The sequence below is a fragment of the Leptonychotes weddellii genome, chromosome 8, assembly GCF_054177405.1.
Source record: "Leptonychotes weddellii isolate Sample4059 chromosome 8, ASM5417740v2, whole genome shotgun sequence".
NCBI classification, from domain to species: domain Eukaryota; kingdom Metazoa; phylum Chordata; class Mammalia; order Carnivora; family Phocidae; genus Leptonychotes; species Leptonychotes weddellii.
Window position 1 is genome coordinate 115138031 of NC_138376.1, and position 17336 is coordinate 115155366.

Below are 17336 nucleotides of genomic sequence, written 5' to 3' on the forward strand. Positions count from 1 at the left end.
TGGATTTCTTTTTTTTTTTTTTAAAGATTTATTTATTTATTTGAGAGAGCGAGAATGAGAGAGAGTACATGAGAGGGGGGAGGGTCAGAGGGAGAAGCAGGCTCCTCGCTGAGCAGGGAGCCCGATGCGGGACTCGATCCCGGGACTCCAGGATCGTGACCTGAGCCGAAGGCAGTTGCTTTAACCAACTGAGCCACCCAGGCGCCCCAATAATGTGAATAGATTTCTAATCCAGGCTAACTTTTTTTTTTAAAGATTTTATTTATTTATTCGTGAGAGACAGAGAGAGAGAGAGGCAGAGGGAGAAGCAGGCTCCCAAGGAGCAGGGAGCCCGATGTGGGACTCGATCCCAGGACGCTGGGATCATGACCTGAGCCGAAGGCAGACGCTTAACCATCTGAGCCACCCAGGCGCCCTCCAGGCTAACTTTTTATGTCAAGTATTTCAAAATAATGATGACTGCAGAAAGGTCACACGCACTCACAGAGTACCATCCTGTGGCTAAGGAGGATCCACTAAAATAGAACATCAGCTAGAAACGGACCCGAGGTAGCCAGAGGTTCTGAGTTGCCCCTGGAATCTGGGCCCCACCTAACTTGTTCCCTTGCCCCCCTCCTACCCAGTGCTCCTTGGGCTCCCAGGACATCAGGTTCTTCAGCAGCCCATAGGCCCCTTGCCCTTGAGTGGGGTTGGGGGAGTGGCGCTCTGCCTGAGGTCCTGTCTAGCTGGTGAGGGCCAGATGTTGCTCATAGAGCTCAGACTTTGCTCTGCCTAGGCCATCCCTGAGTGGCCCCAGACTGCCCAGCCTGAGGTGTCTTGGGAGCCAAAGGGCTCAATATCTCAGAGCATGCTGTGGCCCCCAGTCTGGAGTCTCTGAGCAAGGCAGGGAGTCTGGCAGCTGTGGCCACATCCAGGATCTCATGCTGATTTGCTGTGTGTGACATGGTGCAGGTCACTTCACCTTCCTGAGCCTCGGCTTCCTCTGCTGTAAAATGGACGTAATAAGATGCTCATCATAGGAACTCAGTAGGGTGAGGTCTGGAGAATACTTAGCAGAGTGCTTAGATCAGCATCAGTACTAACCATTGATGATGATAATGCAGATGCTGATTGTTTCAGCCTTGTTTTGTTTCTCTCTTAATCATCTGCATCCTGCCTGTCTTCCATTAGAGTTACCAGGAGTGCTTTATGCAGTAAGCATGTGATGGGAAGTGTCCGTTCTCACGGTGGCTATGTCCTGATAGAAGAAAACCTACCTGGCTGCTGGTTAGAGCCTTGCCCAGTGCACGGCTGGGGCTGCTGTGTTAATGGGTGTGTTAGTGTTACACAGGGGGATCAGTTGACTGTAGTAATTACTTTGGGAGGAAAATCTAATGGAATGAAACAGAAACCTAGCAGATTCTATCTCTCTTTGATACACCGTTCCTACCTGGATAAGATCGTATATGATTATGATGAATCCCTAAGCTTATTTGGCAATAAAGTCATATTTATATTTAGGTTGTTATTACAGCAGTGGTGCACTGATCATTTGATTCCAAAGGTAATTTCCATCTACAAATGTGCCCTTGACATCCTAAAATGTATATTCAGATTTAATGAAAAGAAAAATATGTACTATAAAACAAAGCAGTGTTTTTGAGCCTGAAATACAAAGAGAAGAGCATTAATTCTCTTTTAAAATTTATTAGAAATGGAAACCACTTTCTAAATCATACTTGATAGCAGTTTAATTTGGACATGTTTTTCAGTGTCTGGAATGCTCGTTTTTATCATTTAGCATCAAGAAAGTATTTTCAGGATGGTTGTGCTTTTGCTAACCGGTTAAGTAAACATTCCAGATTTTTCTCTGAAAGGTATTTTTGTAAATGTATTTAAGTATTGATAGTTAATAAAGCCATTTGTTTTAATTCAGTGGAAAATAATTTTATTAAATCTTAAATAAAGCTGTGCAAACAATTTTCCTCCATTACAGTATCTTTGGGGCTGCGTTAATTATAATAAATGGAGCTATTGGAGACGTTTACTCAGCACACAAACTCCTCATTGTTAACCATGGCTGGTGTGTGCTGACAGCTGCCTCTTAGAGAAATGTAACCCATAGTTAATGGTGGAAAGTGTGGCATTAACATAATTTTTTGGCAAGGACAAAGCCAGGGTTGCAGTGTTGCGTTCAACAGTGACTCCTTCATTAACAGTGTCTTATCGGAGGCCCAGACTCCGGGGGGGCGGGGGGGATGCAGCCATATAATTGTGTTGTAGGTAACCAGAACCCTGTGTGAAATGGTTGCTTCTAAATAAAAAAGGAAAGGATTTCAGTTGCTTATGAGTATGATTTTAAAAGGGGCCGAAGGAAGACTCTGAAAAGAGCTGCTGGTGTTTGATCAAAAATGACAGAGTAGAGGCGGCTTTTTTGACATTGACACTAATGCACATTATGGTTTCTATAAGAGGGATCAGAATTAAAACATTTTCATTCTTCAGGGACCAATTCAGACAAAAATAGATTTGCTAATGCAAGACTTAAAAGTCAAGAATAAATTATAGGCCATGAAGTTTCTGTAAATTCATTTGCACATTGCCAAAGGTATTTCAAACAATTGGGAGAAATTTTTTGTCTCTTTCTGAAGACAGATCAAAGATAGAATCAGAAAGTAATAGAAAATATCAAATAATTATTTTATATTAATGTTCATCCTTAAAATGATAAACTCTTCCTCTGGCCTCAGGATTCTCTTTGATTTCTTCAAAAATAAATAAAATGACAAAATTGAATATAAATGATAAAATCAGATAATGTAAGATGAGCACTTACTACCTAGGTGCCAGGTAGGCAGTGTGCTAAATGCTTTACACGTGTCTTGTTTCTTTTTTCTAACAGCCCCATCATTGCGGTTATTAATGTCCTCATTAAGCCTCATGGAAATTAAGTGATATTCCCAAGGCCATTCAACGAGTAAAAGATAGTACTGAGATTTGAACCCAGTTCTTTGGTTCTGCAGCCAGCAGTATTCCCTCTGTCACCCCTGGGCGACCCTCTGTCACCAGTGACAATCAGTGCTCTTAGCGGTATCTTCCCGAATCCATTAAATGATTACCCTAGGGCTCCTTTCCTCTCTCTCACAGAAGCGTGACTGTTGCTATTTATAGCACATCGTTAATTCTGTTCAATAGTCCTTCACATCAGTGCTTCTAGCAGTTTCTCTTCTATCAGCTGTGTTGGTCTCGGATTCACGTGGGCATGGCATCCAGCTCCTCTGTGTTGGCCAGGTTCCCCACCTCTTCTCCACTCCAGGCCCACAGCCTGCCAAGACAGGCACCTCACTGGGCAGGGACCAGACTGTGTCTCTGCCTCAGATTCTCTGGAGGCTTCCTCCTCTCAGATCCTTGTGGCCCCTTAAAGTGTGTGTAGGGGTCAAATATGAGTGTCTCCAGGACTGACGGAATACCCTCTGGTTGTTTAAGTCAAGTGGGATCTGGGGAAACTCTGGGGATGGAGGATTATGCTTTTATTTCCCCTTTTCACCTTGAAACAAGAGGTTCAACAGGACAACATGTACTAAGCATTGTTTACAGGAACAATATGTCCTGAAACTATAGGCTCTAAAAATTATTTTTTGAAAAGACTTGTGAAGACCCACAAAAGTTGGACAGCCCATGTGGCTTAGGGGGCAGCCCGTGAGCTGGCTGTGGCCCACTTCAGCTTTGGACCCCGAGCAGGTGCTTGCGGGGAACTGCCTGGTGGCCTTCTTAAGGCTGGGAGTCCTTCTGTGACCATCAGCTCGCCATCAACACTCCCCACGAGCACAACTTCGCTCGTGTTGTGTGATCTCTCACTAGAAATGGTGGGGGCAACCCCTGATTAACAGCAGCCTGAATTCCGTCTGTTTTATTTCTGGAAAACAAAGTGCAGCCTGAATTATGAAGTACATTAATTTGTGTTTTGTAGCTCGGTGGTTCTCAACTCTGGCAAGACATTAGAACCCTGCAAGAGCTGCAGAACTTTACGAAATACTAAATGCTAAGTGACTTGTTTCAAATTAAAATCAGAGTAGCTAAGGTTGGAGCCTGGCATCCACATTCTTAAAAATCATTGCAGGCAAGTGGAATGTGCAGTGGGGGTTGGAAACAAGTGAGCGGGCAGATGGAGAGACCGTGAAGGAGGGTTTTGCACCTGCTACTAGTCCTGCTGGTCATACAGCTAGTACAGCTGGTAGTATGACTAGTGCTGCTAGCAAACGACTAGCTGCTTACTGGGTGCAGCTAGTGCTCTGCGGATTTTTCATAGAATGAAATTATCCTTGCCCACTCCTCACGGTAACTCGGAAGCTTCTTTCATTTTAATAGATGTGCACGTGGACAGCTTTGAGGAGACAAAGCAATTTATTCAGAGTTGAACAAAGCTTGTTGGGGACAGTCTCTGTTATAAAGTGAGATGAAGCCTGTTTCTGTAGGTATACATTGTATGTGGCTGTTCGTATCATTTGTTGTATCATGGAAGACTTGGATTGCTCCTGTATGGTCAGCGTGCCTTGGCTCTGCCCACTGAAACCCAGCTATAAGATTATAACCAGTCAGGCATCTTCAGATTCCCGATCACAACCCCTGGCCTCCTGATTTTTAGGATTAGACTTCACATGAGTTTTCTAAAATGCTTCTTCGCTGCAGATAGTTTGTATGATGGCAGAAGTAGGTAGACGTTGATGGCATACAGCCCTGCAAAGACTCTGGCCATACATACATGCTTTAGTGAGTGTGCAAATTGTAACTCCCATGTACTTAGATTTAACACCTTTGCGCACGATCTCCCATGTTATATTTACCACCTCCCAGGGAGGTCTCCATCATGAAGGGCTAGATGCATAGGGTGAGATTTAGAACGTGTTGTAATTTAACTGGTTGCAAAGTCTCAGATCACCTGCTTTCTAGTCAGGACATTTAAGAAACCATTAAACCGTGAGGATTTTGTTGGTGTTGGTTTTGGTGTATAGTTCTATAAATTTTAACCCACATACAGAGCCATGTAACCATGACCACCATCAGGATGTAGACCAGCCTTTGAACATGGAGTTCAAAGGCCCAGAGTGTGGCCTCAAATAGTCCCTCCCGAGTCCTCCCCCTACCTCAGCAGCCTGGACAAGCTTGACTTTCTGTAAGAGGCTTAGCTCAATGCCACCCTGACTTAGCGATTTCTTGGCAGTTTGGAGATAGATCTTTCTACATGTGGGGTGTGCCTTTCCTTTTTTCCGAGTTTGACTAGATACCGTAACCCTTGATCCTCAAAGAAAAGACTTAAGACATGAAAAAGAGGCTGGAGTCAGAGCTCTGAAGATGTGGGTTACTTTCTGGAAAGAAATGAAATGATATGCCCCTATTAGCCCCCCCAAAAAGAAAAGGTACTGCCTCACAGGGTCCTGCCACCCAGGATCAGAAACTGGGGTTCCCAGGGCAAGTGGAGTTGGGTGGCAAGTAAGTGCTTGTCCTCTCTGCTGGCTCTAGAACCTTCAGCAGCCCTCCTCTATCTTTTCTTCCTGAATTTACATCTTGAACTCCAAGCCCAAAGACCTGGAGGACTTTTGTTTGACTTCCTTCCCCACCTCGACACCCTCCATTTAGTCCCCCACAAGGCGAGCAGCAAGAGTCCCTCTGGTGCCTGGAAGCCGGTTCAGAGAGGCGCGCTTGGATAACAGGGCTTCTCCTTTGATCTCCACAGACAACAGGTTACCAGCTTCAGGTCTGAAGATTCTGACGGTTTTGTTTACTTTGCAGTATGAAAGCACAAGATCCTAGGATGAAAAGCTCTATCTATATACCAGAGAATAATAGAGTTAGACCCGAGAATAAAAACCTGCTGTCTCCAACTAAGGAAATGTGTGTAGCTTTTCTTTTCCCTTTCTGTACCTCTGTTAAAAGCACAACCATTTACAGCCTCTGTGTTCTAATAAACCTACCTGTGGGTGGGCACTTGGGATCTGCTGGTGGAGACAACAACAGGTCCATGGCACACAGACCAACAGGGGTCAGCCCTCTTCCTTTCTCTGTGCCGAAGGAAAGAAGTGAGGTCTTCTGTAAGGGAGGGGGAAGGGAGGAGGGAAGGAAGAAGGGAAGGATGGGAGAAGGAAGAAAGGAAGGATATTTGCGCTAAGCCTCAATGATGGTGGTGGGGAAGAGCTTTTTCTGGCAGAGGAAAGAACTATTTGAGAAGGTCCCTAGCTAACAACAGGTCGGTGTGTTGTGGAGCCGAGAGAAGGCTGTTGTGGCTGGCGGTGGGTGTGTTTGGAGGGCAGGGCCTGGGTCATGTGGGGGTATAGACCATGGAAAGAGTTGACTATTTTGTTATTAGAGAAATAGGTTTTAACAGAGGGCTGACATGGCCTGATGGGTAAGATTAAAAGATCCTTCTGGGTGCTGTATGGGTAGAGGAGAAAATTTGCAATCAGTGAAAAGACACAAGGGTTCTCCCAGATAGCCCAGAGGGGCTGGTGGGAAGTGATCAGATTTGAGTAATGTTTTGAAGGCTGAGCCAATGGGACTTGTGACTACGGTTGGTACAGATTGGGTAAGGGAAAGAGATGGATCAAGAATGATTCTTGGTGGGGATTAACATAAGAATAAAAAAAAAAACTGGCATGAAATATAGAAAACAGGGAATGGAAAACAATGGTCTAAAAATAATTGCTTATCAATGGGCTTTAACACAATGTTTGTGATGAATTTTCTTTGTAAACTTCTAAATGTCAAATTCTCTCCCATTAAAGTTTATATTCAGATGCCTCAAAAAAAAAAAAAAAAAAAGAATGATTCTTGGGCTTTGGAGCCCATAGGGGAAGGGATGTGTTGTGTGACCACATAAGGAGGATAGGAGGTGCCAATTTGTGGTGGAGGGGGGAGGTGGGGAATTGCAGCAAATAAAGAGTTGTGTTTGGACTGGCAAAGTGTGAGATGCCCGTAGACATCCAGGCCGACGTGCTAAGGAGTCAATGGGTAGCCGAGTCTGGAGTGTGAGGGAGCAGTCAGACATTCAAGTCATTCATTTTTAGGAAGTTTGTTTCTTATGGAAACTTCTAGTATTTTAGAAACACTTAGATGTTTGAGCTGTCTTTGATCCCTGAGACTGATACCTGGAGAACATGCAGTTTGCTGCAGTTTGATGGGATTTCTCTCATCCCTCCTGGGAGGACACACTCACAGGATGAGATGATGAGAACCTCCTGCAGCTCTACTGACTATATTATGAGTAGCGGTAGCTCTGAATATTAGCTCTGAATATTTCTCTAGACCACGGCGGTCATTTTTCTGGATTCTTTCATACACATCCTCTTTATTAAGTCAGATAAAGATCTCACTTCCTGTTTCTGTGTGTTCTCAGTGGAGTGCAGCACAATAATTAAGATCATTATGCATATTCACATTTCGAGGTTTCCTGAAAATAACCCAATCATGCACATGCCAGGTGTTTGTGTGTCTTATACATAAAAATTGGGCCCTGTTGTCCCTTAACTATATACAACTAGCCCGTTACGGTACAATCATTGTGGACATCAAGTGGGTGATACAGATCAGAAGACTACAAAGAAGAAGGGATGGCTGATGCCCCAGTATGGAAGAAGGAAAAAACCCTATAAGCCCAAACCCACTTATTTGTTATGTTTTGGATAAGTTTCCCCATTTGAACTGTCTCTGTCTTAAGTTCTACTTCTCCCTTTTGAAAAAAAGTTTATTACTATATTTAATCTCTGCACCCAACGTGGGGCTCGAACTCATGACCCTGAGATCAAGAGTTGCATGCTCTTCTGACTGAGCCAGCCAGGTGCCCCGTGCTTCTTTTTATTTCAATTTCCTAAGTCACTTTTGCATTCTCCTAAAAAAGCACCTTTCGTCTACTTCAACTGGGACATTTACCTTGTTCCTTAAGCCACTGTTCTCTCTAGGTATCCTTATGTTTCCAATATTGTCCTTATTTTGTTGTATTAGAAAGGTTAGTTGTCTTCAGTTTTTGTGAAGATGATTTCTCCTGACTGACAAGTGTTATCTACCTGGAGGGGAGCCTCTGAATATACTGAGCTCATCACTGGCTCCCCGCTCTGCCCACAGGTGTTGCTAGGTCGGTGCCTGAGTTGCGGGGTCAGGGCCTGGGCTGTGTTGTCGGTATCCGGGATCTGCAAAAGCCGGTAGGTAGGCTTTTCAGATGAGCAGCAGATGCCCATCCGGGATCTGCAAAAGCCGGTAGGTAGGCTTTTCAGATGAGCAGCAGATGCCCAAGCACACTCTGGAAAAAATAGTCTTCTGTCTTTTCTGCAGTTTAACAGGGTGTGACCCTGAGCAAATTACTGGATTTCTCTAGACTTCTATTCCCTTCTCTGTAAGTGAGGATAATTATAACCCACCTCGGATATTTGAATTAAGCGAAAACCTGGAAAGCGCTGAGCAGAGTACCTTGCTACATAAAAGGAACTCAGTGACCTTTAGTTTCCATCCTGACCCCTCTGAGTCTTTATTTCATCAGGCAACAATAATCATGTACTCTGAAAATACGCAAGCCAGTAAGTGGCTATTCATAAAGACAGATCAAGCTTCCAACGCAAGCGAGACTGAAAAGACCAAGGGAAATCAACAGTCAAGACAAAGTGGAGAATAGTGCAGTGGTTCTCAAAGTATGGTTCCAGGACCTGAAGCATCAGCATCACCTGGGAAGTTGTGAGATGCAAATTCTCAGAGACACTGTGGACCCAGGCAATCTGTGTTTCCATAAGCTCTACAGGTAATTCTGATGCACGCTGAGGTTTGAGAACCACTGGTCTAAAGTAAGCTCAACAGATACTGGGTGAACGATAGTGGTGCGTATTTCTGCGTGCGTATGTGTGCACACACACCAACGTATGTAGTGTTTGTAACTGCTGAAACTATAATCGAGCATGGCGATATCAACAAAATCCCAGCAAACTGGCAATTAATTACCCATTTTTCTTTGGTACAGTTGTCTAAATAGAGATATACCTAGGATGCTTGTTTTCAATGACTTTGCACTAAAATCACTTTGGTTTTAAAAGTATTGATTCATCAACTTTCTTCTTTTTTTTCCCTAGGAAATTCCACTTACTTGGATGATCATGGACCACCTCCTAGTAAGGTAAGGTCTTTGCCTGTGGCATAAATCCCCCTTTTCTTTTCTCAGTCCCTACAGCCTCCAACAACCCCAACCGGAGCCTCCTGGCCCTGAGTTGTTGAGAGGAAAATAGTAGATGACAGATGTCAAGTTCATCTTTGACTTAGAGTGAGGAGAAAAACCTATAAACAGTTTTGGCCTGATTTTTAAGGGTCAGAATAGTCCAGTGACATACTAGTGTAGTTCTCCACCACTATTTACTCTCTTATGCTCAATGAACACCAAATGTCAATATACCACAAAACGAGAAAAATAAAGACAGTCTTGGACCACTTAAGATGATGACCTGCAAAGTAGAGTTTTAAGCACCCACTCACCTTAGATGCTGGAAATTTACCCCACAGTCGGCTTTTGAGCTTGTGAGATTTGAAGACATACTCTACTATTTTATAGGACTATGAGCTTCGGAATAAAGTTATTTCTGGGTACATCACTGGCTCTACCACTTTCACTGTATGACGTTGGACAAATTCCTTAATACTACGAGCCTCAGTTTTTTGATGTGCAAAGTGGGATTAGCAGTACCACCCACAGGACATCTAAAAGGATCAAATGCACTGATATATGACATTCAGCACCTGGCGTGCAACAAGCGTTAAATAAACAGTGGCTCGTGTTAACTAGACTGGAGGAACATTAAAATTATTGATGAATGGTGCAGTAGTATTTATCACAGTTGTTTCACTACCACTTGGCCCACTGCACATATATTGGGTGCGTGTGATGCCATGAGCACTGGGAATACAAATAGGAAACAAAACAAGAGCAACAGAACAAAATAACCCCTATCCTGAAGGAACAAAAGAATATGGAAGTTTGATACCATCCACGGATAAGAACCATGTCTAGCTCCACTTGGCATCCTCACATCCTTGCAGGAGCACATCGTGACTATTCATTAAATTTCACTGAATTGGACCATGGAATCCAGAGCTGGAATCTGAATTAGGTCTCCTGGCTCCCAGCCCAGGTTCCTTCCACTCGGCCAGTGTTCTCAAACTTGAGCTTGCATCAGGGTTTCCTGGAGGCTTATTAAAATACGGATGGCTGGGCCCAGACCCCTGAGTGTCTTGATTCTGTAGGTCTGGGGTAGAACCTGTGAACTTGCGTTTTTAACAAGCTCCCAAGTGATGCTGATGGTGCTGTTCTCGGGACCATGTTTGCGAACCATTGCTTTAAAGGCCATGAATCTAAAGAAAACAATGTCCCTGGACAGTTTCTGTGTTGTTTTTACTGCTGATAGCCTAGAGAGAGTGGTATGGCTTATTATATAAAGGCTACTTATTAATGTAATGGTGACTCACTCTTGTAACTCTTCTAACAGTGAAAACAAATTTTCTTTGGTCAATAACCTGCCTGGAAGGGAAGATGAGTGGGGGTGAGGGAGAAGAATGGTGTGGATGGCCTGCTAGGTTCCGGCACCACTAACTATACTTCTCTCCCAAGTGGGGCCAAGTGAACCTTCCCTACCCTCTCTGGTCTGCAGGAAAAGGGGGTGAGGTTGGCTCTGTGGGACACATCAGCTGTGTCTCTCAGTGGCATGTTGGGATAGTATTTGGGGTTTTGGGCTTGATAAATGGGGTTTTACCTAGTGAGGAGACCCAGGCCCACTTTATATAAACTTGCCTTCTTGAACTCAATCCTTGGTGACTGGCTTGGGACCACGTCCTTAATCTGCCTAGGGTCCTTGCTCTTGCTGAGTTGGCCATCCTGCCTGCCTCTTTACTAGTATCCTTGGTGCCTGAATTCTGTGTTTGCTGGACTTTCTCCCCTTCCCCCTGTGGAGCTTGCCCTGCTTCTGTCTCCCTCTGCCCCTGTGGTCTGGTCTTCACCCTCCCTCTTCCCCTCCCCCCAGCCAAAGCTCCCTGTGACACCCAGAAACGATCAGGTCGTATCAGATCATTTTAGACCACTTTCAGACTGAATGCATTTTTATCAATTCTATTCCAAGTTCAAAATTGTCAACCAGCAGAATGAGACAGATTCTTTTACTATAACTGTATTTTCATTATCTAGGAGTGGGGTAGCAAAAACACTCTTTTGACTTTCTAAGCAGTAGCCAAAATAAGAATACAAAAATGAGTAAAAATAGTGTTGGTATGTTAACATCTTTTCATCCATGCTTATTACTTCTGCCAGGGTGGAAATGAATCCCAGAAGTGATAAAGTCAGACTTCCAGATAAAGATCCCTTGAATGTCCCCCGAAGTGGGGTCTTGGTTAGTTTGGTGTATAGACCTCTGGGGTCTCCAGGGACATGGTGGCATCCAGAGGAGATGGACTCACACGTGTGTGGCCTCTAGAATGAGCCCCCAGCCTGGCACGGGAAAGCAAGACTGAGGGCAGACCCACCGTTTTCATATTTGTTTAGCATTCAGAAATAACTTTCTGATGCCAAGATCGAAAGAGCTGTGATCTAGATAAAATAAGGTTTTTAAACCCTGAAAATGTACTGAGGTTTACAGGCGAGTTCTCATTTTATTAAAAGTTCATTCCACGAGTTTCACATTCCACAAGTAATAGCCATTTAGGGAACGGGGTGTGTGCCCAGGGCTTCCTTCTTGCCAACATTTTCATAAAAAAGAACCAACATGCCTCTAATTTTTTACTTGTTTTTAAAATCCACTTTAACCTCACAGCTCACCTTCATTTTTAATCTAAGTCATTTTTTAAAGGCAGATGTTAATATTTTCTTTTGTGAACCACTTTTTACTACCACTTTGTGTGCGTGCAGAACGCATGGCTTAAGGTTAGAGCCCTGCTAAGAATGAACACGTAGATCTCTATTGAATGCATTAGAAAGATATTTTTGAGAACAAAAACAGGCATGCAGCATCCAGGATTGTGCGATCACACTTCTTATAAAGTTGTGTGTATAGGATATGTGTGTACAGAGAAAAGCCTGGAAGGATAATAGTGTTTTCTCTGGATGATGAGATTCAGGAGATTTTTACTCTTTTCTTTATACCTTTTTTTTTTTTTTTTGGTATATTTTTTGAGTTCGTTAAAGTAATGCCCGCTCAACCTAAAGATCAGGGAGGGAGGGATGGAGGGGGGATGTCCTTATGCAAGAGAAGATTAGGGTGGGCCTGGAAAGCCTGTGGTGCTCGGGCCTCTGCAGTAGCATCTGCCGCTTCATGACACCCGAGAGCAGCCTGATCTCTGAAGGTTGAACCCCCAGCCTGGCACTGCTTCACTTCACTTGGACCGTGGGTCCCCACGCTGCTTCACTTCACTTGGACCGTGGGTCCCCACGCAACCAGCTAGAGACGGCAATGATAAATTCAGGTGGTAGCAAATAGGATGTAGTAACTGTTTCGCACATGTTGGGTTCCCAAATCTGATAAATAAAGAGAGCTGGTCTAAGCAATTCAAGGAAAATAAAACCACTACCCATAGCTGATGTCTATCCTTTCCGATGGGGCAAGCACTCTGCTAAGCACTTTGCGTGCGAGTTTAGTCTCAGTAAAACCCTATAGAAGAGGGAGTCATTTTTTAAAATTGAAGTATAGTTGACATACAATATGATATTAGTTTCAGGTGTACAACCTAGTGATTGAAATTTATATACATTATGCAATGCTCACCATGTAAGTGTAGTTACCTTCTATCACCATGCAAAGTTATGCCAGTATTATTGACTTATATTCTCTGTGCTGAACTTTACATACCCGTGACTTATTTATTTTATAGTTGGAAGTTTATACCTCTTAATCCCCTTCACTGATTTCACCCCTTTCTCCACCCTCTCCCTCTGGCAACTACTAGTTGATTCTCTGTATTTAGAGTCTGTTTTTGTTTTTTTTGTTTAATTATTTGGATTTTAGATTCTACATATAAGTGAAATTATATAGTATCTGTCTTTGTCTGACTTATTTCACTTTCACTTAACGTAATACCCTCTACGTCCATCCATGTCACACACGGCAAGATTTCATTTTTTTTTTATGGCTGAGTAATATTTCTGTGTGTGATTATGTGTGTGTGTGTGTGTGTACACATATAGATCACATTTTCTTTACCTATATATCTATATATGGACACAGGTCGCTTCCATATCTTGGCTATTGTAAATAATGCTGCAGTGAACACAGGGGTGCATATACCTTTTCAAATTAGTGTTTTTGTTTTCTTTAAATAAATATCCAGAACTGGAATTGCTGGATCATATGATATTTCTATTTTTAATTTTTTGAGGACCCTACATACTGTTTTCTATAGTGGCTGCACCAATTTACATTCCCACCAACAAGGCACAAGGGTTTCCTTATCTCCACATCCCCACCAACACTTGTTATTTCTTGTCTTTTTGGTACTAGTCATTCTGACTGGTGTGAGGTGTTATCTTATTGTGGTTTTGATTTGTATTTCCCTGATGATTAGTGGTGTTGAGCATTTTTTCATGTGTCTGTTGGTCATCTGTATGTTCTCTTTGGAAAAATGTCTATTCAAGCCCTCTATTTTTAAATTGGATTCTTTGTTTTTTGGTGTTGAGTTGTATGCATTCTTTATATGCTTTGGATATTTACCCCTTATTAGATATATCATTTGTGAATAATATCTTCTCTCATTCACTAAGTTGTCTTTTTATTTTGTTGGGTTTTTGTTTTTGTTTTTGCTGTGCAAAAGGTTTTTAGTTTGTTATAGTGCCAATTAATTTTTGCTTTTGCTGCCCTTGCCTGAGAAGACAGATCCAAAAAAAATATTGCTAATGCTGACACCCAAGAATCTACTGCCTGTGTCTTCTTTTAGGAGTCTTATGGTTTCAGGTCTTACATTTAGGTCTTTAATCCAATCTGAGTTTGTTTTTGTGTATGGTGTCAGAAAGTGGTCCACTTTCTTTCTTTTGCATGTAGCTATCCAGTTTTCCCAGCACCATTTGTTGAAGAGATGTCTTTTCTCCAATGTGTATTCTTGTCTCCTGCATTGTAGATTAATGGACCATATCATGGTGGGTTCATTTCTGGGCTCTTGACTCTGTTTCATTGATCTGTGTGTCTGTTTTTATGCCAGTACCATACTGTTTTGATTACTGTAGTTTTATAGGATAGTTTGAGGTCCAGGAGTGTGATGCCTTCACTTTGTTCTTCTTTCTCAAGATGGCTTTAGCTATTCAAGGTCTTTTGTGGTTCTATATAAATTTTAGGATTATTTGTTCTAGCTCTGTGAAAAATGCTGTTGGTATTTTGATAGAGATTGCTTTGGGTAGTGTGGACATTTTAACAATATTAATTCTTCTAATCCATGAGCATGGTATATTTTCCCTTCAGTTACCTCATTTCCAATTTCATTCATCAGTGTCTTATAACTTTCAGAGTACAAGTCTTTCACCTCCTTGGTTAACTTTATTCCTTTGTATTTTACTCTTTTGATGTAATTGTAAATGGGATTATTTGCTTAATTTCTCTTTCTGTTAGTTCATTCTTAGAATATAGAAACATAACAGCATTCCGTATAGTAATTTGTATCCTGTAACTTTACTGAATTTGTTTATTAGTTCTGGTAGTGTTTTGGTGCGGTTTCAGAGCTTTCTATATATATTATCTTGTCATCTGAAAATAGTGAAACTATTAGTGAGACTTCCTCCTTACCAATTTGGATGCCTTTTATTTCTTTTCCTTGTCTCATTGCTGTGGCTAGGACTTCCAATACTGTGTTGAATAAAATTGGATTTGGCAGGCATCTTTGTTTTGTTCCTGATCTTAGAGGAAAAGCTTGTAGCTTTTCATTGTTGAATATATTAGTTGTGGATTTGTCTTATATGCATTTTTTACGTTGTGGTGTGTTCCTTCTATACCCACTTTGTTGAGAGTTTTTATCATGAACAGATGTTGGATTTTGTCAAATGCTTTTTCTGCATCTATTGTGATGATCATAAGATTTTTATCCTTCATTTTGTTAATGTAGTGTATCACATGGATTGAGTTGCAGATATTAAACCATCCTTGCATCCTTGAAATAAATCCCACTTGATCAGGATGATCACTTGATCCTTTTAATTATTGCTGAATTTGGTTTGCTAATATTTTGTTGAGGAATTTTGCATCTATGTTCATCAGAGATACTGGCTTATAATTTTTTCTTGTAGTGTCTTTGTCTGGTTTTGGCATCAGGGTGATGCTGTCCTATAGAATAAATTTGGAAGCATTCCTTCCTCTTCAATTTTTTTGGAATAGTTTGAGAAGGATAGGTATTAACTCCTCCTTAAATGCTTGATAGAATTTACTTGTGAAGCATCTGGTCTTGGACTTTTGTTTCATGGGAGTTTTTCAATTTCTGACTCAATTCCATTATTAGTAACTAGTCTGTTCAGATTTTCAATTTCTTTCTGATTCAGTCTTGGAAGATTGTATTTTTTTAATTTTTATTTTATTTTATTTTTTATTTTATAATGTTATGTTAGTCACCATACAATACATCATTAGTTTTTGATGTAGTGATCCATGATTCATTTTTTTCGTATAACACCCAGTGCTCCATGCAGTACGTGCCCTCCTTAATACCCATCACTGGGCTAACCCATCCCCCCACCGCCCTCCCCTCTAAAACCCTCAGTTTGTTTATAAGAGCCCATAGTCTGTCATGGTTCATCTCTCCCTCCAATTTCCCCCCCTTCATTTTCCCCTTTTTCTAATGTCCTCCATGTTATTCCTTATGTTCCACAAATTTGTGAAACCATATGATAATTGACTCTCTCTGCTTGACTTATTTCACTTAGCATAATCTCCTCCAGTCCCATCCATGTTGATGTAAAAGTTGGGTATTCATCCTTTCTGATGGCTGAGTAATATTCCACTGTATATATGGACCACATCTTCTTGATCCATTCATCCTTTGAAGGGCATCTCGGCTCTTTCCACAGTTTGGCTATTGCGGACTTGCTGCTATGAACGTTGGGGTGCTAATGGCCCTTCTTTTCACTAAATCTGTGTCTTTGGGGTAAATACCCAGTAGTGCAATTGCTGGGTCATAGGGTAGCTCTATTTTTAATTTTTTGAGGCACCTCCACACTGTTTTCCAAAGTGGCTGTACCAACTTGCACTCCCACCAACAGTGTCAGAGGGTTCCCCTTTCTCCACAACCTCTCCAAATTTGTTGTTTCTTGCCTTGCCTATTTTTGCCATTCTAACTGGTGTAAGGTGGTATCTCAATGTGGTTTTGATTTTTTTTAAAGATTTTATTTATTTGAGAGAGAGAGAGCATGAGTGGGGGGTGGGGAGAGGGAGAAGCAGGCTCCCCGCTGAGCAGGGAGTGTGATGAAGGGCTGGATCCCAGGACCCTGGGATCATGACCTGAGCCAAAGGCAAACACTTATCCAGCTGAGCCACCCAGGTGCCCCAGAAGATTGTATGTTTTATCTCTTTCTTTGAGGTTGTCCAGTTGGTTGGCCTATAAGTTTTTATACTAGTCTCTTATAATCCTTTGTATGTCTCTGGTATTGATTGTTACCTGTTTTTGATTTCTGATTTTATTTATTTGAGTTCCCCTTTTTTTTCTTGTTGAGTTTGGCAAAAGGCTTATTAATTTTGTTCATCTCTTCAAAGAACCAGCTCTTAGTTTATGATCTTTTCTATTGTTTTTTTAGTCTCTATTTTATTTCTTTCCACTCTGATCTTTATTATTTTCTTACTTCTATTTATTTGGGGCTCTGTTTGTTCTTCTTTTTCTAGTTCCTTTAGGGGTAAGTTTAGATTGTTCATTTGAGATTTTTCTTGTTTCTCAAGTTAGGCCTGTATTGCTATAAACTTCCCTTTTAGAACTGCTTTTGCTGTGTCCCAGAGATTTTGGAATGTTGTGTTTCCATTTTCATTTGTCTCAAGCTATTTTTTGATTTCCAAGAGAGGAAGTAATTTTTTAATATTTATTTTACAGATGAGGGAACTAGTTCATAGAGAGGCTGAATAACTTGCCAAAGGTCTTGCACTAAGTATTGGACCTGGGATTCTAACCCAGGGCTGTGTAGCTCCAGGGTCTATTTTAACCTTTTCAAGATTACCTATTTAAGTAGAAATATAATAATTTTTTAACTTATTTCTGGAATTTTACTCTTTCATATAGTTATCTGGTAGCTTAACTAGTACAATAGGGTTTTAATTCTCAGTATACCAGAAAAAAATAGTCATCACCATTTACTATCCAGGTCCAGTGGACCCTTTAAACATTTTTTATCA

The 17336-nt window shown here is 41.7% G+C and overlaps 1 protein-coding gene across 6 annotated transcripts in view; it reads left to right on the forward strand.

The window, feature by feature from the left end:
* UST (uronyl 2-sulfotransferase) overlaps window positions 1–17336 on the forward strand; it is a 331541-nt gene that overhangs the window by 103653 nt on the left and 210552 nt on the right. For all 6 annotated transcript variants that reach the window (XR_014147993.1, XM_081829140.1, XM_081829136.1 and 3 more), the window contains exon 2: window positions 9087–9130. Coding sequence is in view for 5 of the 6 variants with exons in the window: in XM_081829140.1 (XP_081685266.1) it covers window positions 9087–9130 (44 nt within the window). In the remaining variant the exon portion in view is untranslated. The remainder of the gene's footprint in view (window positions 1–9086; window positions 9131–17336) is intronic.